Genomic DNA, 25,827 nt, shown 5'->3' on the forward strand with positions numbered 1-25,827 from the left:
CACCTTAAATCTATCACCTATCACTACCAGGTGGCATGAAGAGGAAGCTGTCGGTGGCAATAGCATTTGTTGGAGGCTCCAAGGTGGTTGTGTTGGATGAACCTACAGCAGGGGTGGACCCATACTCCCGTCGTGGAATTTGGGACTTGTTGCTGAAATATCGCAAAGGTGAACCGGAATTACAGTATAAATTAAATCAGTGGTTCTCAAATGGGGTTACAGGGACCCCTGGGGACACCTGAAGGAACTCCAGAGGGTACTCGAGATTTTCAATGAAACAAAGGAACGTAATGCAAAAATCCTTTAAAAATAATTATTGAATTAATCAGGAAAATATATGTTCATAAAAAATGATGTTTAGTAGGTTATTCAATTCCATTATTTTAAAAACCCATATTGTCCCCCATACTTTAATGGTTCAAGATATGTTTTTGGGGTGGGGGGTAAGATTTCTACGATGAATCAAAAATAGGACACTTTAATTGAATATTTTTCTGTGGACAAATATTTGTATATAAATATTTCTATTTGCGAACAGGTCTGACACTTTATTTTGACGATTTTATGTGGTTAAATATTTATTAATAAATAAGTTTATGACTTATTGTTCTGAACAGATCTCCACTGTAATCTTAAATAAGGATGCTTTATGTTTAATATTTTTCTGTGGACCAATTATTTATAAATATTGATTTTTGTGAGCAGGGCCGACACATTATCTGGATTATTTTTTTGAGATATTTATTAACAATTACATTATTTCTTTCTGATACAATGTCTTCTATGGTTTAAATTTTTTTAAAGTTTAATAACTCACATACCGATGACATATTTTAAGACATTTTTTTAACCCAAAAATGCTTTGCCCTGGTTAAAGTGACACTGTGTAAAATTTAGACCGTTTTTCATTACAAATGAATAAATTAAATTATTATACATTTCAAAAACTTGCAAATAAATGTGTTCTTAACAACCAATAGTATGTTTAATATATATTTTTTTTTCTGGTTGAGTGTGTATTTTTGAGCAGGGGAAAAATTGGGACAACTTCTCAGGGTCTTCTAAGATAAATGGGCAACAGTCATAATTTATTGAACATGTGGGTGTGTTTCTTCTTCTTTGTTTCTTAGACCGAACCATCATTCTATCCACTCACTACATGGACGAAGCTGAATTACTTGGTGATCGTATTGCCATAATCTCCCAGGGAAGACTGTGCTGCTGCGGATCACCACTTTTTCTTAAATCTAGACTGGGATCCGGCTACTTCCTCACAGTTGTCAAAAAGGTATCAACACCCACACGTTGCATTCTCGCACCAAGATATTTTCTTTAAGTTTCTGTACAATGGTGAACCATTTTCCAATTTAGTCTTTGTAAAGTATAAATCAACTTTCCCTTTCCGAATCCCAATTCCAATCAACTCTTGACGTATTGTGAAATATTAAAATTCAATTAAATACACAAGATACTTAATGGTCAAACTGATAAATATTGATTTTTTTTTGCAAATACTCATTTTGAATTATTCAGCAGGCAGGGCACGTCATAATGGGAGACAGGTTTGCACCGGCGGCAGGCCCAACTTGTACTCACAACCTTACAGTTAGAACTTGCAGAATGTCAATTGTCTTTCTGAAATAAGCAGGGATGGCCATGAAAATGACATTGTTTAGATGGTGGCTTATGTTTCTCCTAAACCTGTATGTACCTTTCAGCATTACTGATGTCTTCTTCACAAATATGCAAGTTAACCATGCAACAGCCATTAACACACTCCGATGCCGTCAGTGATGGTGCCTGTTGAACTTTGTGCCGATAATCGTTAGGATGGTCCTTTCCTCTTTGGCACAGAGGGTACGACATCCGCAGCAGGCTTTTCCCACTTTGGACTGTAATTTCCCTCAAAATCCAGATAGTGGAAATGGTGAAAAACAGATTTAACTGAATCTTCACTATTCTGTACTTTGGTTAATTTTCACACAAATCTCTCAATTCACTTTACCGGGTCTTAAAATTATCTACTGAAAGGAAGATTTGTACCGTTTTAACTTTGGAAAGATAATCAGGTTTGGTCGATTGACGCGATGATTTATAATATACAAACTAAATAATAGATAAAAACATAAGTGCAATTGTAATGTTTCAGGACAGCAATTTATTACAGACCGGAGACCTGCACAAATCCCCTAATGGAGACACGGGTCTGCCTTACAGGAACAATAGTTCATGTGAGTGTTCTATGTGAATCTAAAATCAGAGAGATGTTTAAAAAGTAGATTTCAGAGGATTGTGCAGGCAACAGTTTGTTACTATTTTGTTTCAGGTTGGTGTGTGTTTACTGATTGTAGTTAATGTTTTCTTATTTTGACTTATGTCCTGAATGGCCCCTTTATGGTAGCCATGGAAGCACTACTATCCATGGCCAAGCGCCACTTCCCTGACTTCAGGCTGGTGGAGGAATCAGGACATGAGGCGGTGTTGAATCTCCCCCAGGAAGCTTCCAAAATCAGCCGCTTGGCTGTCTTTCTATCTGAACTGGATCAGAACATGAGCGAGATTGGAATTATTAGCTATGGCCTGTCTGATAGTAAATTGGAGGATGTAAGTAAATGTCTGTCCTGAATGTGAACACATTTGCAGGCTGTCGTGTGCATGCCAAAACAACATGTGGTGCTCGAAACTTAAATAAGGAGGAATGTATGTTAAAATCTATTAACCTACATATGGATTCAACAAATTTTCTGTCAAAAGCTTGGATTTCCTACATACTCAACTTTAAGTACTATTTCAATGTATGAAAAGTGTATTATCTTTTCCAGATCTTTCTACGAGTGGTGGAGGAAACTGAGGTTAAAGCGAAACTGGAACTGCAGGCAGATTCTCGACAGGCGCAATGGGAACAATCCGAGATAGGTGCGCACATATTTGTTGGTGTGGCACACACAAAGACCTATACTGTGCTGCCTTTTTCATACTGCTGCCAGCAAGGAACAAGCTTTGTATGTAAACATAGCCCGATTCATTGTGTGCAACCAGAAAGAGCAAACAAGATCGCGTCACGTCAACTTGGGCTGGAGAAGGTTGGCTTCTTTGGAAACAAATATATGGGCATTATTTTTTATATTATTTTTTTTACTGTGTTGTCTCAGACTATCAGACTGATAGAACTACCTTGTTAGTTTTTGTACTTTAATGATATAAGTCCACCTGGTCCGGTGTGACGGAATCTCGTTTGCTCTTTCCAGGTGAACACAGCAAGCAATCTAATTGGAGACCAAGCAGTCATTCAATGTACTTTTACCAGCTCTGATTGGCTAGTTTTGTGGCACATTTGTTACGTGTGTGCCGAGCAGAGCATGCAGAGGGGACACAACTCCAGTGAGCACGAGAGCGCTAGATGTTGAACGAGGGAGAAAGTGCTATTGCAAGCAAGCAATCAGAATTTGAGCGTGCACATTTTTTTCTGTGCTCAAAATCCATCGTTGCTCACTCAAACTCGTATCACTGCGCGCTCAATACTTTTTTTTTCTGTGCTCAAAATCGCACACTCAAATGTTTTTTCTGTGCTCAAAATCGATTTTTGCTCACTCAAAATCTTTCATTGCTCGCCCGTGATTGTGGCAAAAATATAACCCTATAGTATTCAGGTGGAGCAGTGTGGTTTCCGTCCCAGCCGTGGAACAGTGGACCAGCTCTGAACCGCCAAGAGTTTCCAGTATCCAAAACACACACACAAAAAAAACAACAGAACATGACAGAATCAAGTGGTTTTTGATGTTCAGCATTTGGTTTAATTTCAGTTTTTTTTTTTGGAAATCAGATTATGGAAATGTATGAAAATTTGAAATGGCAAATGGATTGCAACCCTGTGTTTAAGATTGCGGAGAGCAAGGCCTTATTCCCCCTGACTTTGGCCATACTACAACCACTTTGCCTGGCCAGTCATTTCCAGGGCATATATAAGAACAGACAACTCATTGTCAAACTCATCGGCGGAAAATCTATAAAATCATGCTATATAGCTTCAAAACAGTTTGTGTTAATTATATGTAGATTTTTGCTTCATGCGCTGGCATGGTCCCAATTAACGCCCAAATAGTGGGAGTCCACTGTAAATATATTGTGGGAAAGGAAATTTAAAATAAAATACTGTTAACATCCTTTTGGGTCCCCAATATGTATCAGAGTATAACATTTTTTCTCAAACTACATGAAAGGAATGGAACTTTTTTATGATTTTACATATTTTGTATATCACACATGATAAATAAACAATTCAATAGAATGAAAGACACATATCCAGAAGAAGGAAAATGTTGCAATGTTGCGGCTTTTATTCTATTTTTCACAAAAAAGTGATCAGACAGAACGATGACTGAGTGACTCCTTTAACAATGGCAGGGACATTACAGTGTTAAAAACAGCAGACTAATGGGTTTGGTCCTATTAATTTCAGTGCTTAACAGAATCGTCTTGCGGGCCAGATTAAACCCCCTCGGATTCAGCCCGTGAACCGTCTTAGTGTGATCTTTTAGTTGTTCAAAGACGTGATTCTTAGTTGTACAAAGATAACCACCACAACGTTGCTAAAAACAGGTATGGGCTGGAAAGCGCATGGCTGAGCTGTCCCTAACAAGGTACTGCAATTTGTTGTCACAGAACCCCAGAAATCAGACTTGATGAATGGACTTGGCCAAGGTGTGACCCTGACTGGATCTCAGCTAACCTGGCAGCAGCTAAGAGCTCTCTTCATTAAACGATGGCTGTACGTTCGCAGAAGTCGTCAGGCCCTCTTTGCTCAGGTGATAACCAATAGCGGGAATAAACCGTGCCAGGATTAAGGACGTGTAATTTGGAAATGGGAAAACAACACTGCATCATTCATGATTCAAGTAATTTTATAACGAGCAAACAGTCAAGTAAGTTACATTTTAAAGCAAGAAGCCAGTAAAGTTCCTACTTTAAGTTAATTGGCAGTAGTTAATTGAAATAGAGTTAACTCTAATTTATTTGTGATGCAGATTGTGCTGCCTGCTGTGTTTGTGCTGGCTGCGCTGTTCGTCAGTCGTTTTGTCCCACAGTTTGTGGAGTACCAAGCCCTGAAGCTCCAGCCTTGTATGTATGGAAAACAGTACACCTTCTTTAGGTACACTTAAGTATTCTGTCATGTTCTGTGTTTGAGATGGCTTTGTTATTTTTGTTGTAGATTTTAATTAGTCTTGTTTTCTTGTCCTTTGTGTCAGTGTCTCCTTTAGTTTGTGTCCACCTGTGCTCATCAATCCATTTCTATGTCTCAACCAATCCATTCCCTGTAACACTTGTGTCTGTCCAGGTGTTCCTCATTGTCTAATCTGTTTGGATTGTATTTACTTTCCTGTTTCTGTTCACTTCTTATCTTATCATTGTTGTCATCTCCCACCTAGTTGTTGGTTAAAACCTGTCGCCATTATCAGTCCTTCTTTGTTGCATCCTAATTTCCCCAATACCTGTGGATGGCAGAAAAGAAACTATGGAACAATCTAGTATATTTTCCGCAGTATAAGGCACACCTAAAAGCCTTCACATATACAGTGCAAATACTGCGAGTTTTCAATTTTGGGGGATGAAAAAATGAAATAACTTGATTGCCATGTAAATTCTTCTTTTTATTTTATTTTTTTACCTCTGCATTTCAGTTATCCATGTTATTTTTCACATTTTCAATTTTTATAGCACCCTGCATGAAATGTTGATAAGCTATGTATATATGCTCCCAATTTTGAAGCAATTTATATGGGGACAAGGCGCAAAAAATGCTCTTAATGTTCCTAAAACATGAAAACGGTATATTTTAAGGGTTGTTTTTTTTTTTTTGGTAGTGACTTGATTAAAAACATATATTTAATTGAATAATAATTCTTCTAATTCCTTATTTTTTTTATTTGCATTTATTCAATTTTTGAAAAGGGATCACTGTGCATTTGCCGAGACAACTCTGAACTTAACAACAATTGCGTCTTTAGAGTACTTTATTTTGACACCTTGTTTTTGTTCTAACCTGAGGTCTCATATTTATTTAGCAATGATGCTCCTGGGGATCCAGCCATGGGGAGGCTAAAGGAAGCCTTGATGGACCTGCCAGGTTTTGGTACCACATGTATGGAGAACCAGAATAGCATCATGTAAGAATAAAATGGCCAAAATACATTTGCAGTTAGACTTAAGGCTTCCTTTGTACCTCAATATAACCTTACTACTGCTATGCTTATTTTGGACAAAAATTGCTGCCTTCCACTTCCACTTTGCCCGCTGTCCCATGCTCTCACAGAGGTCTCCAGGACGGCAGCAAACAAGAACATTTGTTCAAACGGCCACAGGTCCCCGAATCCATCTCGCAAATGTTCACCACAGGCAAATGGACCAAGGAGAGGCCTTCACCTGACTGTCAGTGTAGCACAAAAGATGTGCTTTTGATGCTCCCAGACTGTCCGGAGGGTGCTGGCGGATTACCGCCTCCACAGGTTAGTAGGATGTCATCACTTCGCATCCTCATGGAAAATTGACAGTAACTGTGGCAGTTGCTCTTTCAATACTGTGAACTTTAGAATACTGTGATATACTCTCGGATACAGAGAGTAATTCCCATAAAGGGGAAAACAACAAACTATATAACTACTTTATTTTTGCTTTGTTTTTATATTGTCCTCCACAAATGTTTCTGACCTCACAAAATAAATGTGTTTTGATATTATCGAATATCAGGTCACAAGACAGTCTGGTATTATCCTACAAAATCTCAAAGGTTATAATATGTCAGATCACCTGGTGAAGACATATTCGCAAATTCTTAAGAAGAGGTACGTCAAATTCTATATATACATGTTATTTTTATTGGCTTTAATTAACTTTTGGTTTGTTTTTTTTAAAGGATATATTGCTTTCTTTGTCTTTCTCTCTTATCTGTCTTTTTCTTTCATGAACATGTTGTAACGCACATGTAAAGTCACCAAAGAAACTTGGCTGTTCAATATGGAGAATAAAAACGAAAATTACAATCACTAAAAACAGCAACACATGACTGCTAAACCTATTGCATGTATTCATGTAGACAAGTTTGCTTGCACTTAGCCATTTAAAAAAAAAAGATACTTGCGTAGTTGTAAGATATATTCATCTGTGGCAATAGTAAACAAATAATAGTATGGTGGAAGGAGTTTCCTGTAAGATGCCTCATCAGAGTGATTATGTATGGCAGCTTTCCATAGCATTTTTTTCAGACAGCATGTTAACTCTGAAAACGTGTTTGTGCTCTCACAGCCTAAAGGCCAGAACGTTTGTGAATGAACAAAGGTAAATGCCTCAGAGAAAAATAAACTCATTTTTCAAGGCCTGTCTTATTTCAGCCGGTGGGAGTTATTGAAGCCACTGTGTTGCAGGTATGGGGGTTTCTCCCTTGGAGGCACATGCAATTTGTCCAATGGCATCAATGTCCCAGATTCAGTCACGAAGATCATAGATAAGTTCTCAATTCCAGAGGTATTTTAAATCAAATGCTAGTTTATTTACGCATCATTTCTGTGTTTTCAACCCTTTGTAAACTCTTTGATTTTCACAGAACAGTGCATTGAACAAATTCTTAAACATACTCATTGGGTTCCTGGAACGCAGTGATGCACAAAACAATGTCAAGGTAGCTGTATTTATTGATTTTGTCTTTCAAGACCTACTCAAATAACATTTTCAGACAGAATTTATGTGAGAGATTTTTCTTTTCCCAATTCTGCATCCAGCTATGGTACAATAACAAAGGCTGGCACTCTATGGTGTCATTTGTTAATGTGATTAACAACTGCTTGCTCAGAGCCGAATCACAACATGGCTCCAGAAGACCAAGCATCACAGCCTATAATCACCCGCTGAACCTCACCAAGGAGCAGCTGGCCTATTTTGCTAAGTGAGTAGTACTCTGGATGATGTTTATAATTACATTTGGATAAATATGATGATTTTCCCTGACACTTTTTTCCCTTCATGCTTCATGTTAATAACGTCAATTTTTGCGATGATCATTTGATGTTTGTTTTTAGGACGTCAAATGCAGTGGACATTGTGGTTTCCGTCTGTGTGATCTTTGCCATGTCCTTTGTGCCAGCCAGCTTTGTGCTTTTCCTTATCGAAGAAAGAGCCAGTAGAGCTAAACACCTCCACTTTGTTAGCGGCGTCCAACCAATCATCTACTGGGTGGCTAACTTTTGCTGGGACATGGTCAGTACAGATACAAGAGTGACACCTAGTGACTCACACGAGGTGGTCAGACCTTGAGTGTAGTGATGGCTATCCTACCTGACACATAACAGCAACATTTCATTATTAGCTTATTGATTCAAATGAAAAGCAAGGTGGATACCAACCATCATTATCCAGGCCAGGGGGCTAATCTTGTGTTTATATTTTGCCATTGCTTCAGATAAACTACACCGTCCCGGCTGTTATCGTTATACTCATCTTTGTCGGTTTCCAGCAAGAGGCGTACGTTTCAAAGACCAACCTGCCGGCTCTCATCCTGCTCCTTCTCTTCTACGGGTACGTTTTAGTAAAGTTTGCTCACGTCTTTCCTAGCCTCCAAAATTATCAAAGCTCAACAAAGTGTGATCCATAATAGATTTTCTATCAATTTCTCATGTGGGTGTACTTACTGTAATTCTGGCCGCCTCGTCCCTATATTATCCCACTCGGCTAATAGCTGTATTTCAATGTTTCTTTCCTGTGCTGATAATTTTGTCCAGTGCTTTCATATAGTGTGAGATTAAGATCTGAACATAATTGATCTGATGAATCTGCTTTTGAGTAGAAACCCTCAACCACTTTTTAGATGAGTCATTTATTGTCTTTAACAGATGAACAGATGCAGTTTTAATCATTTACCTTGTGCACATTTTAGACACGTACCAAATGCAGCAGCAACTTTTAGTTGTGACCATGAGAAGGAATGCTGCTGTTTTGTCAATGGCCTCATAAGTAGAAAATTAAATAAAAACAAAAAGAATGTCCATCCTGTCCATTGCCGTCTCTCTTAAACATGTAGTGTTCATTAGCGTCTATGGTGCTATCACTAGCCAGCTGTTTTGCATTTATGTGCTAGGCTAAACTTGGATCTGTTTCTGTTGTAAGCCAGACGCTTCCTACAAGTCAAGTTTTTTTATAAAGCACATTTAAAAACAACCTGAAAGGGCTGTTCAAGGTGCTGTGCACAATTACAAAAATACAAAACAAATGATCAAGCACAAATATAATGGTAAAGCAGTAATAAAATCAATATAGAATAAAAGTTAGAATAAAACGGGAGGTAAAACAGACTGAGCCAAGGTTACTTTTCTAGCATCATGCATATCTCTCTAAATTCATCAAAGGTGTGGTCAGGACATTTTTCTTAAGTCAAATTCACCATTAATCGGACAGACAACTCAACATGCTCTTGCATTTTCTTATCATCCCACCTACAACAAGAGGCTATCAGGTTATGTCATAGTCTCATGGACACTTCATGCACACCCAGTTGTGTGTGTGTGACCGTTTTCCAAACCTCCAAAAACTTTATTCCAAGAAGGCCTATGCATAAAAATGGATCCAACCAACGTGGGGACAGGTGTAAAGTTAGAGAATAAAAATTAGATTGATGCCATTAAGAAAATAACACTTGATCTCTGACTGTAATTAATTGATGGGAAAATAGCCGTTATTTTGATAGCCCTAATTTTGTCATTTGCTGTAGGTGGGCTGTCACCCCTTTGATGTATCCAGCATCTTTTGTGTTCACCGTTCCCAGCACGGCCTACATTGTATTGACTTCTCTCAACCTTTTCTTTGGAATTAATGGGAGCACTGCGACATTTGTTTTAGAGTTGTTTAAGGATGAGGTAGGATCATTAGTCACTTGAATATTGTATTTCTAGCTATGAACTGAGGTTGTTTCTAAGATACACAGGCGTTCGAATTTCTGGATGTTTGTGTCTTTTGTAGGACTTAAAAGCATTGAACAAGGTCTTGAAGAAATTGTTACTTATTTTCCCTCATTATTGCTTGGGACGAGGACTCATGGATTTGGCTCAGAACCAAGCCATTGCTGACATCAATCAGAGACTTGGTATGGTCCTCTTTAAATATTGTCAAAAGTTGACATTTTAAGTATATTTCATATTTTTGGACTAATAAAGTACTACCAATTTTTTAATAGAAAATTAATTATTAATCATTCGTAATCTATTGGCCACACCGGGCTATAAGTTGTCAGTTGTAACATCAGATACTTAGATAGTTTTGTTTTTGTTTAAATCTTTTTTTTTCTTTTTTGTCAAATTGCCTGGTTACCGTAACATCATTCATTCAACACAGGCTAAACATGCTCTGCATGTTTAGAAATAAGAGCAACATCACCAAAGCAACAATAACAGTAACAGTTGTGTCTACTAGTGGAGCGTGACCCCTTGGCAACAAGTAAAACAGCAGTTCAAACATAGAATCAATACATTCATAGCATCTTCTTCTGTGACCCTTTGTTTTCTGGGAGATTGGCCCCTGATGGCTGGTAAAATAATAACCTGCAGATAAGCCGCACCGACTATAAGCCACAGGGTTCAAAGCGTGTGAAAAAAATTGTGGCCTACTGTCCAATATTTACAGTACTATACTGTAAACTCAAATCAAAGACCACTGGAACACTTTAAAGCAGGGACCTCCAAACTCTGTCCTCGAGGGGCGCTGCCCTGCATGTTTTCCAGCTTTCTTTCCCCACGCACCAGATTCAAATGATCAGAATTATTTTCAGGCTCCTGCTGAGCTTGCTGATGACCTGATCATTTGAATCAGGTGTGTCAGGGAAGGAAACCTGGAAAACATGCAGGACAGCGGCCCTCAAGGACCGAATTTGGAGACTCCTGGCATAAAGTGTAGACTGCGGGCGATGCGTTGAGCACCCCTGTGCTCTACAGTATTGCGTGAATGTTGTTTTATTGTGTTCTTCAGGCTTGAAGCACACCTTGGACCCTTTCGAGTGGGACTTTATTGGGATGAAGCTCTTTGCTATGGCAGTGCAGGGCGTTTTCTTCTTTATTTTCACCTTAATGCTGCAATACAAGTTCTTCATTGCTCACATGAGTATTCGAAACTCTTGTCATTGTCTGTCTTGTCTCAGGTATGCTCAGTTTTCAGACAGTTGTCCCTGCTGATGTTAACTCTTTCAGTGCCATGGACTTGAATTTTTGTCATGTAAAATCGTTAGGTTGTGTGCCAGTGACAAGAATTCATATCAACAAAGGTTTCTTTTTTGTTTTTTTTAATGATTGGATAGATGGCAATCTTGAAAGATGAGTGAACATGCTCGAAATTTGGCTGGCACTCTAGGGGCTGCTTTGCTTCAGGCAACACTCGGCACTGAAGGAGATAATGCAAAAATGTAGTTGAATTTTTACTCGGGTCACAATTCACAAGTGTCGTAAATGTAAAGATGCTATTAAATTGTGTGTTTTCAGACCATGGTCGGCCGTGTCCAAGATTCCTCCTCTCGGCCCAGAAGATGAGGACGTAGCCAGGGAAAGACAGCGAGTCAGAAGAGGCAAAGCTGATTCTGACATTCTCACCATAATTGACCTTACCAAAGTGTGTATTTTGTCATTGATTTCTAGAGGCATTTCTGTATATTATGCTAGAATAAAGTAGACAAGAAGTGGTAAGCATAAACTGCACAGGCCTAGACCGATTACACTGAATGAATTCACGTTACTATGCATTTTGCAGATTTACAAAGCTGGCAAGAAACCAGCTGTCAATCAGCTCTGCCTGGGAATTCCTCGTGGGGAGGTGAGGGCTATCATAAGCATTTTACTACAGCCTGCTTCCACATTAGGACTTCTTTAATAAACAAATTAACTTAAAAAAAAAACAATATGCCCCTGTTTTTGCCAAAATTATTGAACTAGATATGCATTTTTTGTGGTAGTAGTTAGCAGTCTTGGTCATCCGCATTGCATCCTACACAGAGGTGTTTGTAATTATTGACTTTCTTATGAAGCTAGATAACAACATCGTTTTTATTCAGCTCTTGCATTGAACCTGATTTGAGAGTAATGGACTGATCATGATGGCGGACCAATACATTTTTTTCCTGCCCCCCACAGAAAGAGAGCGAGCAGTGTGCTAATTAGCCCGAGGGAGAGTATTTGGCATTATTATTTGTAGAATTATCAATTGAACGTTGCTTTACACAGGTATTGTAATCTGTTAGCTCTTTTCATGTTCAGCTGTCCAGTTACTGTCTAATTTGGGCAGTTTTTCCTTTCAAACGTTTTATCTGCTCGCAAAAAAATTATATGGATTTTACTCACTGATCAAGTAATACTTTTCTCTCTTAATTTGAATTTTGCTATTGTTTGACAATACGTCAAGAAGCTTTATTCCTTAAATCAGTCACTGGCCATGAGTTGCATCAAGTTCATAGGCATTTGCATTAAATTGAGGACTCCACAATGCCCACAAAAACGCCACGATGCCCATTTTTTGATGTGGTGATAAATATATGGTCTTTATTGATTTGAAATCCAGAACAAGTTGAAAATCTCGCTTTTAGTCGGTAATGTTTGTCCTGCAGTGCTTCGGCCTGCTTGGCGTCAACGGTGCAGGAAAGACCTCTACATTTCGTATGCTGACCGGAGACACATCTATTACCTTTGGAGAGGCTTTCCTCAAAGGCTACAGGTTTGCATTTCTCCACCATCCTCTTTTGCAGTGGCTGTAATGCCACTAACACACAAAGAAGTGTACTGCACGCATCATCAATTTATATCTGCGTTTCCTAGTGTCCAGAGAGAGCTGGAACGGGTTCATCAGTTGATTGGATACTGCCCACAGTTTGACTCCATCTGCTCCGTGTTGACTGGCATTGAACATCTGGAGTTGTATGCCCGTTTACGAGGGGTGCCTGAGGAGTCTGTCGCCGAGGTACCATTGAGAGCCCATAGAAGAAATAAGAACAATATGAAAAGATAAATTCAATTTAATTCAATTGTAAAAATATCTTTAGTTATTTCAAGTAAGATTTCACCAAAATCTTGAGGTTACCCAACAAGTTATCACACAAGTGTGTTGTCATTTAGGTTGCTCGGTGGGGTATAAAGAGAATGGGATTGAGCCAGTATGCCAATCAGGAGTCTGGAAGCTACAGTGGAGGCAACAAGAGAAAGCTCTCCACCGCCATCGCCCTCATTGGTGCGCCGCCTGTTATATTTCTGGTGAGGATCATCTTTTTCGCCAACGTGGAACATGACAGTAGGTGGAAGGACCCAACACATTTGTCTTTTTGTCTTGTGGTCAGTTGAAATAAAACTTTTACTTAGTAAAACATGGTCAACATTTGCCCATTTCTGTCTTTTCTGATTCATTGAGTAATCATAAATTGACAGATTAAACCAAGAACCGTAAGTGGCAGCACTCGAAAACAATAATAGACTCCTCAAGAAACAAGATGCAACCATCAATTTTCTTAACCTCGCAGGCTTGCTATGTCTATCTCATCTGTCTTTTGGGCAGTAGGCGGGGTACACCCTGAACTGGTTTCCAGCCGATCACAGAGTGTACATAGACGACAGACAAGGAACGCTCACAAATTTATAACAACTGAATGTGTTTATGTTAACGTTACCCAGAAGAAGATTTAGAAGGATTACAGCTGCTTGCATTCTCCAGACACTATTTTTTTTTTTATGTTTTCATCTTTGTGTTTAGGATGAGCCCACCACTGGCATGGATCCAAAAGCTAAAAGGTTCATGTGGAACTGCATTCTCTGCTTCACCAAAGACAGAAGAGCTGTTGTTCTGACATCCCACAGGTAGGGGGGGTCATGACACCAGCACTGATCCAGCAGTCAGTTTAAAATAGTCAAAGGTTGATTCCAAATGTAGTAGAAAGGTGACTACTTGTATGCTTTCACATGTGTGATCAGTATGGAGGAATGTGAGGCTCTCTGCACCAGAATGGCCATCATGGTCAATGGCAGTTTCCAATGTCTTGGCTCTGTGCAACACTTGAAGACCAGGTAACTGAGATCATTTAATGAAAGACATACATTGGGTGAATGCTATTCACTGAAATGACCACTGGCCTCACACTAAGGTTCACCTACTGCAATAACACTCCAAGCCATTTTTAATGTTGACAACAAAACTGATGATCTGATGAGCTCAGTATAAGATATTTGACATGCACAAAATCTTTTCTTTACGCTCAACTCATACCTCACAATATTAAATGCTAATGCTCCCCAGTACAGGGGTTTTTACAAAGGTAATAGCTACTTATCATTTATAGTGATATTAAAGAGGTGCTTGGTTATCTGGCATTGAAGGCATTACAGTCCAGACCTTCTTTGCAGGAAGTGAAATCCATAATAAAAAAAAAGATTTTTTTAAATCATACAAATATATTTATACACAACCCCAAAAGTATTTAGTGTACCTAATATTAATATAATAGTATAATTCTGGTATTTTCTAAGTTATGTATATAAGACGCATTAACAGTTTGACAACAGTGTAAGCGCTATAGCAAAATAAATCTCATCTTCCTAAATTCTCCATACTTATTTGTGTTTATATCCGTAAATTACAGATTTGTTGCTCCAAGCAATTGCTTTACTATGGAGTAAGATCGCTGTCTAAAAGACGTATGCATGTTTAACCATTCCGATGCGTGTTTTAACAATGCACACGACTCTTGACTCTCAATTGTGTTGAGCTTATATTGTCTTCGTTTGAGTACGACTCTAAGAATTTAGAAGTTAGAATGGATCTTTGACGTCAGTAGCCGTCAATGGCAGTGAAACAGTTAATAAAAGTTGGCCGTTTACTCATGACAAGTAGCTTTTGAACATGCTTCAAATAGTCATGCTGTTTGTTGTTGGGGTCAGATTTGGAGATGGCTATACCATCATGCTTCGTCTGGCAGACGACGATTTAGATCAAGACGCTTGCCCCGTCAACAACTACATCAAAAACGCCTTTCCCATGATTGAGCTGAAGGAGCGGCACCAGAAAGTGTTGCGCTACCAGCTTCCAGCGCATCACTGCAACCTGGCGCAAGTGTTTGCTGTGCTGGCAAACTATGAGGAGCTTGGCATCAGTGACTTCTCCGTTTCACAGACAACCTTAGACCAGGTGAGAACTAGACTGGAATGATCCAGATTACACAAATGCACTATATACGTTTAACAAATACATACTGTATATACTACATACTAGTGGTGGGCTACATGGCTACTTACTTTTTTAAGTCATTCTGGGTGACAAACTTTATCAACCTGATAGACATATGTGATGCGACTTTATTTTCAGACTGTGCAGTGTGTATTTAACTCTGAAGTAGTCACGGATACCGATTCAAAGTACCAATACCATTAGGATTCTTGATGCACAAAATTTTCGAAATAAAAAATGTAAAGGCAGGAACGAAAGACTACCTATTTTCCTGAAAACTTCATGAAAACATAGCAATTTTCTATTGTTATAATGTCTAGATTGTGACGTTGAAACATTGCTATCAGTTGCCATCATGAGTGCGTTACTTTGAAATAAAGCCAGGTATACCAAAGGTACTCATCCATTGCTATAATAAACACTATAAACATTTATTCAAAGGTTTGATAAATTTTGAAAACATCCCCTACAAATATTTAGACAGTTTACCACTGTTCCCTCTAAGCTGCATATATTAATATTTCCACTTTTCTGGGAGGTGCGGCTTTGCAGGAAATAACTGAGAAGCACTGCCTTAAATGTACCTCAATAAAGATATTCTCCATTGCTTAGGTCTTTGTCAACTTTGCTAAGGAGCAGACTGACGATGAACAGCCCACCAACGGTAACACCATTGAAGGGGTACAGCCCAACCTGTCCGGCCAACACGTTCCGACCACCTCTGCTGGCATCTCACACCAGACAGCGATCTTTGCTGGTGGTAAAAGAAGCAAAAGGCAAATGAAAACATCCAAATCTCAGCAAGAGAAGAACTGTAAAACAAATAGGCGCAGCAGCTCTCATGGTAGTACCAGTGGCACTGAGGAAGAGGGGGGTCACTCTGTTAGGTCAAAACAGAGAAACAAGAATCCCTCTTCCCTCTTTACAGTTGACAGCAGCACATCGGACACGCCACTGTGACAAGGTAGTAAGGACAAACCGCAAAAATATAATCTTCACTTGAACATGCCTGCGTCAGGATGTTAACAGTTAACGAGCCTTGAAGGCCTTTGACTTGCTATGACAACATATCGTTGCCTTTGAAAGAGGTTTTCAAAGGTTGTACTAAAAGACATGCTTCCCGAGATGAATTCAGTGCCCCTTTCAAGCGCTTTTCGTGCTGTCCTGCACTTCTCACTAAGGTTCAGAAAGCCCCGTGGCTCTTGCATTTGCGATTTCAAAGGTGATGCTTTCTCAAATGTTAAGGATGACTAACCCTACTAAAAAGTGGGGCTTCTTCTTGACATTCATTCTTATTTTGCATTTGACAAATACGGTAAGCATTTCACTGTAGTAAGATTTAGACCGTTTTTTTTTCATGACGGACAGCAGGAGGTGCTGCAGGTTCAGAATTTACCGTTGTCCGTAGGTATAACAAACATGGCAGCCTCCGGAAAAGTGCCACAAGTGTAATATAGTTTAATGATAACTAGACCAACGATTACATTTGAAACAATACTGTTAGTCGTTAAGAACACAATTATTTGAACGTTGTTGAAATTTATAACCATTTAATGTATTCCTTTTTAATGTAAACTGTCTAAATCTTACAGTGTCCCTTAAAATAAAAGAGGTTATTCATCTCTATATTGTTTGTAAACATGTTTCAGTTGTCTTGTTCATATGTATTCTGAACAGTTTGTGATACATCGTTACTAAGGATGGGACGAGATCCCATATGAATAAAATGCTGTCATCTTTTCTTTGGCTGTGTTTTGGCAATAGAATACACAGCGGCGTTCACTGCTTGTTAATGCTCTGGAAGTAAAAGAAATGTGTTGAGACTAAAATAAACAAAACCATACCACATTACTTTGGGCGTGAATGCTTGTAATTTGACTGGACGTTTTATTTTGTAACCGAAAGCCCCCTTTTGTCAGTGTATGCAACTTTTTATCGTGGTTAATCTTTATTACGTGCACAGTGAGAATGTGCATGTACACGATGAAAGCGTGTATACATTGTGTCGGTACGAATTTTTTTTTTTCATTATTTAGTTTTGCCCATATTTGGTGCAAATGTACCGTACTGTATCGTCAGTGTGTGAGTCCTTCGTATGCTTGTGTGCGTGTGTGCAAGATTGTGTTTTGCCTTAAATCACAGGTGTCAAAGACCCCGGGGGCCCAGAACTCGCCCACCACATCATTTAATGTGGCCATGAAATGTTAATTTTGACTTCAAATTTCTGGTTAACATTCAATTTTGCATGTCATCTTGAACTTTTACTTTTTTTTTTTTTTTTGGTTACCAGTATTCCTTTTAAACAGCTTTTAGTGTCCTGATTTTGAAATTTGTAAAATTCATTTGAATTCACGATCATAATTTCCAACAATGTGGCCCATGATTAAAAAAAAATAAATAAAGTTATGACACCCATGCCTAGTCTCCTATACGATGGCGTGGGGAAACTTTATCCAGATTTTTTCTTAAGATATGTTATTTTGTTAGCATTTTCTTCCAGTTTCCATGTTAGTGTTGCATGGTTTCCAATTGAAAGAAAAATAACTGGTTCTTTGAAAACTACTTAGAAAAACTAAATCGAAACAAAGCCGTTTGATTGCCTGGTTGACAAGTCTGCCACCATTTTGGGCATTTTTACTGGTCTGATTGAGTTGCTACAGCGCAACACACAACTCACTATATACGCATTTGTGTGGTAAGACAAAAGGGGAAAATAATTTTACTTAAAAATATTTATGAATAAATGTGTGTTTCTGAGTATATTTAGGCCAGTAGAGAAGGCCCTGCTGGTCCTCGAGGTCTACCACTGACATAGCAACGGTGAAAATAGGAAAGTCATGTCAAGGAGAGATGCAATTTGGTACACAAGTCTAAATAGAAGTTTGCTTTTAAAATACATAAACCTAGCTTGACCGTATGAAGAAAAACAAACGTTCCAGACTGCATGGACCTCTTAGCCCCCCCCCCCCCCCCCCCCCCCCCCCCCCCATACACACAAGGTGACCTTTTGCTCATAAAATATGCTACATCATACATAACAGCAATTTCAAGTGACTAGTATTGTTACATTTTAAACAACTTAAAAATGTTACCATAAAAATGCGGAGGAATGCTACATTTAATATCTCCACCTTGCAGCTTGTCCCTCAGAATGATGAGAATGTTCGGTTTGATACTTTGTTCAGTAACACATGAAGTTTCATTGAAATCTCCATCTTGCAGTTTGACCTTCAGAATGATGAAAATGTTCAGTTTGATCTTTGGCTCAGGTTTCTATCACCAAGGAGCCAGGGGAAAATTTGGCCTTGGCAGCGGTGCAATTAGCCTGGAGCTCCCATCGTGCCCACTGTCATGGTGGCAAATCTCATGGCGGCCCTGCAGAGCGCTGTGGCGAGCTCCATGTCGGTGATCACATCATGTCTTGCCAATGGCACGAGCAAGGTGGGTCTACCCATCACCACCTGCCAAAATATAATCCAGGTAAGAAGTTAAATGACCACCCATAAAAATGTAGTGAAATTAGCTGTCCGCAAATATCCCAATTCCAACCATAAGGAGTGTCAAGCACTCGGGGAATAGGTCTCATTGAAGTCAGCAACCTGACTTCTAATTCAAATCCTGTGGTGTGATCAAAATTTTGCTCATTATTGACATCATTTCTGTTGTGTTCTGTCAACTTGTCATATTTTTAAATGCTGCAGCTGTTTTCCTCAATGTTTTTACTTTGACACGTTTTCATTTGAATCCATGTGATTTTGTTTACTTTTTTGCCGCTGTCCTATTAATGTGTTTTCATATTTTATTCGCAGCTGTTTACATCTCTATTTGGGGTGTTCTCTTGGGCTTGTTTTATTAGTGTTTTATTGTTGTGGTTGCATCTTTTTTTTAAAGTTTTTTGTTTAAAAGGAATAAATGATTGTAAACCTGCAAATGAATGTGTTCTTTATGACCACCATCACGTTTTAAATACAATCATAGGTCTAGTTATTAAATTAGATTTCATATGGGGTGGAGCTTCTCCAGAGGCGGCCACGTTTGTTTTAGCTATTGACAATGGTAAATGCAGCACCTGCAGCACCACCTGCTCTCCATTGGGAAAAACGCTCAATCTTACACACTGTCCCTTTAAGGACAATTTATAGACTTTCCAATACACCTTGTTGGATTTTTCACTTTTAATTGTAGTTTTTTTCTGTAAGCCTGGTTGAGTAATGCTGTAGTGTTTACATACCTTTACATACTTTACCTTTACATACTGAAGATCACTTCACTGGAAAAGAATGGTGACCACACAAAATGTTGACATTTAGGGCTTTTTAACTTATGAGTGTACTCACTTTTGTTACCAGTGGTTTTGACATTAATTGCTGTATTTTGAAGGACTTCTTGACATTAATTGCTGTATTTTGAAGGACTTCTACCGGTCATTTGACAAGTGGGGCGGCTCAGTGGCGCAGCGAATAGCACATCTGCCTCACAGTTAGAAGACTCCGGCCTTCCTGTGTGGAGTTTACATGTTCTTCCTGAGCTCGCGTGGGTTTTTTTGGGACGCTCCGGCTCCCTCAACATTCCAAAAAAAGAAAAAAACATGCATGGCAGGTGTATTGGACATACTAAATTGTCCTTAGGTTTGATTGGGTGTGTGATTGGCTGTTTGTTTCTGTTTGCCCTGCGATTGGCTGGCAACCAGTTCAGGGTGTCCTCGGCCTACTGCCCGAAGCCAGCTGGGATGGACACTAGCAAGCTAGCGACCTTTGTGAGGATAAGTGGCGATAGAAAATGGATGGAATTGAGTGGTACTGACTAGTTTTCATTGTGTCAAAGGGTCATTTATTCATTGTGTTGCTCCATGAAAAAATAAATAAAAATATCCCAAATGTAAGGTGTTCTCACTTGTGAGAGATACTGTGTAGTGGAATAGTAATTTGATTATGGTGTCATTTTACTCACACATTTAATAGTAGAATGTAGGCGTGTTTGTTTGTTTGTTTGTTTGTTTGTTTGAACACAAACGTTACATACGTGCAAGAAGTGAATACGCACAAAGAGCTGATTTTCAAGTGAGCAACTTTTAATACTTTGAATTGGATACACACAGTACATACTACATCATGTGATCTCACATAAGGTGAGCCAAACATTCACTTACATTAATTAGTCAGGCTCTTTAGGGCAGAATCAGGCAGTCGATCAACAAGATTTGGTCTTATATCATTCATGGCATGAAGTTAACATCAAATCATGTTTTTGTGTTTTAATTTGTTACATGCACAGTAGCTACTATATGATCCCCATCACATCACAGTGCTATGTGCTTTGGACAGTCAATTAAGGTGGAAAAACATCGCTATTAATACAGCATTCAATCACAGACATCTTTTTACATGTTTAAAAATGGTTTATTATTTAAGAGCCCATACAATCGATCACAAGTACTTATTTATGTATTTTTTTCAAGTTTTTCATTTTTTTTCAACGTTAAATTTGCTGTGTTTAATCACGTGAAAATCAGGAGGACTATATAAAAGATAAAATAATTAAAAGTAATAATTAAGACAAAATATTTCAGAATAGATAAGACATGAACAGGATAATTTCAAAATTGTTTTAAAGCAATGTAGACAAGCCTCACTTGTCATTCCAAATGCAAAATAATGCAAACAGGAACTGAAGACACATCAACACTAGCTTTGAAATCACAAGTGCAAGAGGGAGGAGGCTTTTTGGAACCGAACGAGCGGTGAAAAACCTCATAAAAAGACTGTGATAAAAGCAGAGAAATCTTAGAGCGTAAAAAAGACAGAAATCTTCTCGGGAAGCATCATGTCTTAAGCGAAGATTGCTGTTGAATGCGTTGGCTGCTAAGGGATGACGATCTTCCCTTTTTTGGGATCTTCCTCAATAGTCAAAGGTGGCAGAGACCTAAGCAATAGAGAATAACTTGATTAAGTGCATTGACGGGGTTCAAACAGGCACATGCACACATATTAACAATATTACCAATACTGAACGTACTGGCCCAACATTTTTTAGACAAAAGACGTTGTTTTGTGTAGGACATGCATAAATATAGCTCCTTTTCTTATTACCATCAGCGTTACAGCAGAATTATTGTGATTTATATTATTTTTAAAATATTGACGACACTTTTTGCATTAAATCTCAAAGAATTTTGTTGCATACCTGCTGTACAATGATGTCATTCCATTCGAGTCCATCCCACTCTATTCTAGTCATTTCTCATGAAATACGGTATGGTAAATGGACTTGGACTTATAAAGCGCTTTTCTACCTTGGGTACTCAAAGAGATTTTACCTACTGATGACGCAGCATCAGGACCAATTGGGGGTTCAGTGTCTTGCTCAAGGACACTTCTACATGGTCTTGATGGTCGGGGGATCAAACCCACAGAATCTCAGCTGGGAGACGACCACTCTACCACCGAGCCATGCCGCCCCAACGGCACGGTTTTAGTCTTGATTAAAATGCATGTTTAATATGCAGCAGAGCTGAGCAATGAATCAAATTAAATCGATTAATTTGTAATTTTTGGTTTGAAAATGTGCGAGGTCATAATATTAAACCAGTATACATTGTTGTTGTCTAAATATTTGCACAGGGGTTTGGGATGAATCAAATCTCTAAAATAATTGTCTGTTGGGTTTATTATCGCAATACTATTGGGTCAATATTTCAAGGTAACAGTTCTCTTGGAGCAATTTTTTACAATAATCTTTTATTATTTCATTAAAAAATATTATAAAAATATTAATCTCCATACTTTTTAATAGTGGAAATTGTTCATACCTCTGTAGAAACTGAGTAAATGGATGGATGGATGCTGATAGCAATATGGAAAAAGCAGTCTAGATCTTTGTGTGTGATACACACACATGCGTGTTCACACACCTACCTTGGTATCTTGATTTTGGCAGCGTTGAGGAAGGTCCAAAAAGGGCTCTCCTGCAGCCGCTTCTGTTCCACCAAATCCAGTTTCATCCTGTCAAAGATATAGTATGATACAGTATGACTTTTCACACACACACACACACATATATATATATATATATATATATATATATATATATATATATATATATATATATATATATATATATACATATATATATATATATATATATATATATATATATATATATATATATATAGAGAGAGAGAGAGAGAGAGAGAGAGAGAGAGAGAGAGAGCGAATATATAGTATATATATATAGTAAACCTACATTTCCTTGCGAAACCCGGCCAGATGTTCCTTTGAAATGGCACTGTTCAAACAGACACCATCATTGTCGCAAATGGAAAAGTGAAGCGGGGCCTCAGCTGATGTCAAGTCTTCGTTTGGGAGGTGACCGGAAAAAAAAGCAGTACAAGAACATAGTAGGTGGTTACGGACAAAAATTGCATGATCATGCCGGCAAAAACACTTGAAATGTAACAGGGGCTTCTGTAGAGTTCTGCTCTTTCATATGCAAAGGCTATATTTGAAAAAATGTTTAGATCAGTTAAAATTAAGTACTTTATTCAAACTTAAGTGAGGAAATAAGATTGTGTGCAAGAAGGAAGCTAACAGTAGTAGAGTATTTCAGATGATGCTCATGTACTTGTATACTGTACTGTATGTAAAAAATATTATAGTCATTAATTTGATCAATTATTTGATTCATTTTGTTGACCAAAGAATATTCATCAATCCATCATTCATTTTCCACTACCTGTGTTGTTAGAGCGCTATTAAGTTAACCAAACTTATTTCTAGTTACTGAAGTCAGTAAAAAAGGAAATATTTTGTTGTTGTTGTTGGTTTTGAGAGATTGAAAAAGTTGTCGGTGCTGCGGAGACGTGTGTTAGCTGGCTAATTTTATGCAGAGGATGTATCAATGCGTATAAATAGTATTGAGAAGCAGAGGTGCTGAAATAATACTCACTTTGGCGCTGCTCAACAGGGGGACTGATGTTCCAAAGACAAATGAGGGCGATGACGAAGATTTGTGGAATCAAGATCAGTTTAATCAGTTTGCTCTGCATAAGTGAGAGGATACACATGTCAATAGTTAATTCTCAACCCCAAAACGTATATCCCTATTTTGAGAAAAAAAGCTTGGACTGTATTTATCTTAATCTCAATTGTCTGAATGTGTATACATTTTATAGCCACGGTTGCTACTTTTCACTCATTTGTTTGGGAGTTTGCATATTTTTAGGAGCGAGTCAAGTACAATATACTGGATATGACTTTTTGCAGCAATCAATGTAAAAGTCCTCATTTCGCTTGGCCAAGTGGCTTATAGTCACCTCCCCGGATTGATGTCCTCTAACAAACCTTAGTGTGTGGGAGATGAGAATTCGGCACAAGGCATGAGTATTCTGTAGCAATTATGCAGTGATAGGGAGGATGACATTCCTGCCCAAGGCCAAAGTGCAAAACAACCTGGAAAAGGATGTACTTACATTTTAAAAGTTTTTTGAGGATCAATACTGTGATTTTTCAGAAACCAGACCTTGACACAATGTGGATGAAACTGTTTTTCCTGAAGTTTATTGATATTTTTTCATGAGTGTTCCGGAGAGAAATTGTGTAATTTTCTTCCTAAATAACTGTATATAATATAATAATGCTTTTGTATTTTTGCAAATTTAGAAAAGCGCCACACCACATAAACCAATTTGTGTCAAATTATGTTCTTACAGTAGTTAATGCTGAAAGCCACTGAAAAGTGAATGGCGGGCTGCAAATGGCCCCCAGGCCACAGTTTGGACACCACTAGTTTAGACTGTTTAGTTAAATGTATATGAGAATTGTGGAAGGAGCAGGAAAGCTAAATCAGTTTTAAATGATGTATTCTGTACAAATTGAACATGGTGAATAGTCCCAAGTCCTGAACAAATAGAAGAAGTTGATTTAAGTGACTACATGAGAAAAATTTGAAAAATAAGTAAGACTGTCTAATCAGATGCCAAATGAACCTGCACCCCTGCAGGAAGCCCAAACATCCCATCTAAATCTGACACAAATGAATAACATTATTTCATGTTTAGGGCCTAAATAATATGTAAATATATATTTTTCTCAAATATACCGCACACACACACACACACACACACACACACACACACACACACACAAACGCAGGAAGCAGAAAGCATCAAAAATGTATGACAGCACCTTATTTCTTTTGAAGTAAGTGAAACTCATCCATTGCTGGAGACCAAGAGTCTTGAAAAAATCCATCACTGCTAAAAAAAAAAAAAATATATATATATATATATATATATATATATATATATATATATATATATATATATATTGTAAGAGAGAAGATCAATTTATGAATGCATTTATATATTTATGAAGTCTCTGTATTTATGAAGTGACGGTTGTCTTACGCGGACGTTCAGTGTTATCTGCTCAAGAATTAATCCAATAATTATTCCCTAATAACTTTTTCTGTGCATTTATTCTACAATGCTGTGGATCCACTAGGATAGAATAGAATATAAATCATACTCCGATGAGCTTGTATGAGAGTCTACACATATATTTACGCCAAGCAAATTTATATTTTTTCAATTGTCAGATTATCTAAATGAAAGAATGCATTTGTTTTGTGTCTTTTCTTATTTTTTGAAGTTAAAAAATGTCAATACAATTTGTCAAATTGAAGAACAGTAGCGCATTATGTTTTTTGAGACTTACTATTAATTGTCAGACTATCACATTGAAAGAATGAACTGTTTAAATTAGAGAAAACATTATCGCAGGGTTCTTGATGCCTTATTAATTTTAATTTTTGGGAATAAAATCACATAATTTCTGCCATAACAAACTTAAACAAGCATGCATTTGTATATTGACTGCCACACCTGAAATCATTTCAAAAGGACTGAATCACAATCGATTTACATAGATAATTATATAATAACAATAACTACAGCAGCAAAAAAAAACGACATCACCACCAGCAACAGCATTAATACCCGTAAAAATATGAATTACGGTATTACCTTCACAGAATACAGCGGAAAGGCGACTCTTGTTGTTTGTTGTTTAACGGTCGATCTGTCTTGTAGCGTGGCTGGTTGGCGTTCACTACTTTCCACTTCTGTTATTACAGTACGACAATCTCGCCAGTCCTGCCCCTACGGGGCTCTGATTGGCCAATACCTTGACATAACCGGAATTCAAAGACGCCAGTAAGGCCATTTAATTTTTGCCCGGGGTCAGAAGTCACAAATTTCGAATCTACTCTGGTTATTAATTGTATTTTTATGTTTGAATAGGTTCATGCCATTATTTATAGAAGCTGGTAAGAGTGCGTTGTAGTTTGTGAATGAGAAAGGTTGTTAAAATTCAGTGAAATGATCCAAAACAATGATAAGCAGTGATCTAGTAGTGATGCTAACTTCAAGTGGTCTGCCAGTACTGCATTTGACTGTAAGTCTGAGCTCCAGCTGAACATCATTGGGTGCTTTATCTAAATTGCATGCAAAGGTTCAACAGGTGGAATAACATGGACGCCAGAAATGGCTCAAATCCAGACACATTTGCAAATGCAAGAGGCTGCATAATCTGTAAAGAAAAAAAA

The 25,827-nt window shown here is 38.0% G+C and overlaps 2 protein-coding genes across 2 annotated transcripts in view; one reads left to right on the forward strand and one right to left on the reverse strand.

The window, feature by feature from the left end:
* Positions 1 to 16,185, forward strand: part of LOC148417116 (phospholipid-transporting ATPase ABCA1-like) — a 31,400-nt gene extending 15,215 nt beyond the window's left edge. The window contains exons 20-48 of the mRNA XM_088425854.1: positions 31 to 168; positions 1,131 to 1,288; positions 2,150 to 2,237; positions 2,411 to 2,604; positions 2,823 to 2,891; positions 3,040 to 3,063; positions 4,641 to 4,805; positions 5,025 to 5,149; positions 6,063 to 6,164; positions 6,311 to 6,503; positions 6,745 to 6,839; positions 7,300 to 7,332; positions 7,419 to 7,518; positions 7,598 to 7,672; positions 7,773 to 7,936; positions 8,070 to 8,247; positions 8,450 to 8,565; positions 9,755 to 9,899; positions 10,003 to 10,126; positions 11,005 to 11,173; positions 11,511 to 11,637; positions 11,776 to 11,838; positions 12,626 to 12,732; positions 12,834 to 12,975; positions 13,131 to 13,265; positions 13,759 to 13,862; positions 13,977 to 14,069; positions 14,940 to 15,186; positions 15,838 to 16,185. Of these exons, the coding sequence (XP_088281980.1) occupies positions 31 to 168; positions 1,131 to 1,288; positions 2,150 to 2,237; positions 2,411 to 2,604; positions 2,823 to 2,891; positions 3,040 to 3,063; positions 4,641 to 4,805; positions 5,025 to 5,149; positions 6,063 to 6,164; positions 6,311 to 6,503; positions 6,745 to 6,839; positions 7,300 to 7,332; positions 7,419 to 7,518; positions 7,598 to 7,672; positions 7,773 to 7,936; positions 8,070 to 8,247; positions 8,450 to 8,565; positions 9,755 to 9,899; positions 10,003 to 10,126; positions 11,005 to 11,173; positions 11,511 to 11,637; positions 11,776 to 11,838; positions 12,626 to 12,732; positions 12,834 to 12,975; positions 13,131 to 13,265; positions 13,759 to 13,862; positions 13,977 to 14,069; positions 14,940 to 15,186; positions 15,838 to 16,185 (3,821 nt within the window). The remainder of the gene's footprint in view (positions 1 to 30; positions 169 to 1,130; positions 1,289 to 2,149; positions 2,238 to 2,410; positions 2,605 to 2,822; positions 2,892 to 3,039; positions 3,064 to 4,640; positions 4,806 to 5,024; positions 5,150 to 6,062; positions 6,165 to 6,310; positions 6,504 to 6,744; positions 6,840 to 7,299; positions 7,333 to 7,418; positions 7,519 to 7,597; positions 7,673 to 7,772; positions 7,937 to 8,069; positions 8,248 to 8,449; positions 8,566 to 9,754; positions 9,900 to 10,002; positions 10,127 to 11,004; positions 11,174 to 11,510; positions 11,638 to 11,775; positions 11,839 to 12,625; positions 12,733 to 12,833; positions 12,976 to 13,130; positions 13,266 to 13,758; positions 13,863 to 13,976; positions 14,070 to 14,939; positions 15,187 to 15,837) is intronic.
* A 4,243-nt stretch (positions 16,186 to 20,428) lies between these two features.
* Positions 20,429 to 25,318, reverse strand: LOC148417117 (uncharacterized). Its single transcript, XM_088426438.1, has 6 exons — positions 25,247 to 25,318; positions 24,408 to 24,478; positions 23,170 to 23,263; positions 22,468 to 22,576; positions 22,140 to 22,226; positions 20,429 to 21,147 (listed from the first exon to the last, which is right to left on the reverse strand). Exons 2-6 carry the CDS (start codon positions 24,471 to 24,473, stop codon positions 21,087 to 21,089), a joined length of 417 nt encoding a protein of 138 aa, XP_088282564.1. The 5' UTR covers positions 24,474 to 24,478; positions 25,247 to 25,318; the 3' UTR covers positions 20,429 to 21,086.
* Positions 25,319 to 25,827: the final 509 nt, after the last annotated feature.

The sequence above is a fragment of the Hippichthys cyanospilos genome, chromosome 10 (genome assembly GCF_059441005.1).
Source record: "Hippichthys cyanospilos isolate Australia breed blue-spotted pipefish chromosome 10, RoL_Hcya_1.0, whole genome shotgun sequence".
Taxonomy (NCBI): domain Eukaryota; kingdom Metazoa; phylum Chordata; class Actinopteri; order Syngnathiformes; family Syngnathidae; genus Hippichthys; species Hippichthys cyanospilos.

Excerpts from the sequence above, each read along its gene's own strand:
- LOC148417117 (XM_088426438.1), bottom strand. The coding sequence starts at position 24,473 with ATGGATTTTTTCAAGACTCTTGGTCTCCAGCAATGGATGAGTTTCACT. Across the intron at positions 23,264-24,407 it reads CTTACTTCAAAAGAAATAAG|AGCAAACTGATTAAACTGAT; the intron begins GTGCTGTCATAC and ends TCACTTATGCAG. Across the intron at positions 22,577-23,169 it reads CCCTGTTGAGCAGCGCCAAA|ACTTGACATCAGCTGAGGCC; the intron begins GTGAGTATTATT and ends TCCCAAACGAAG.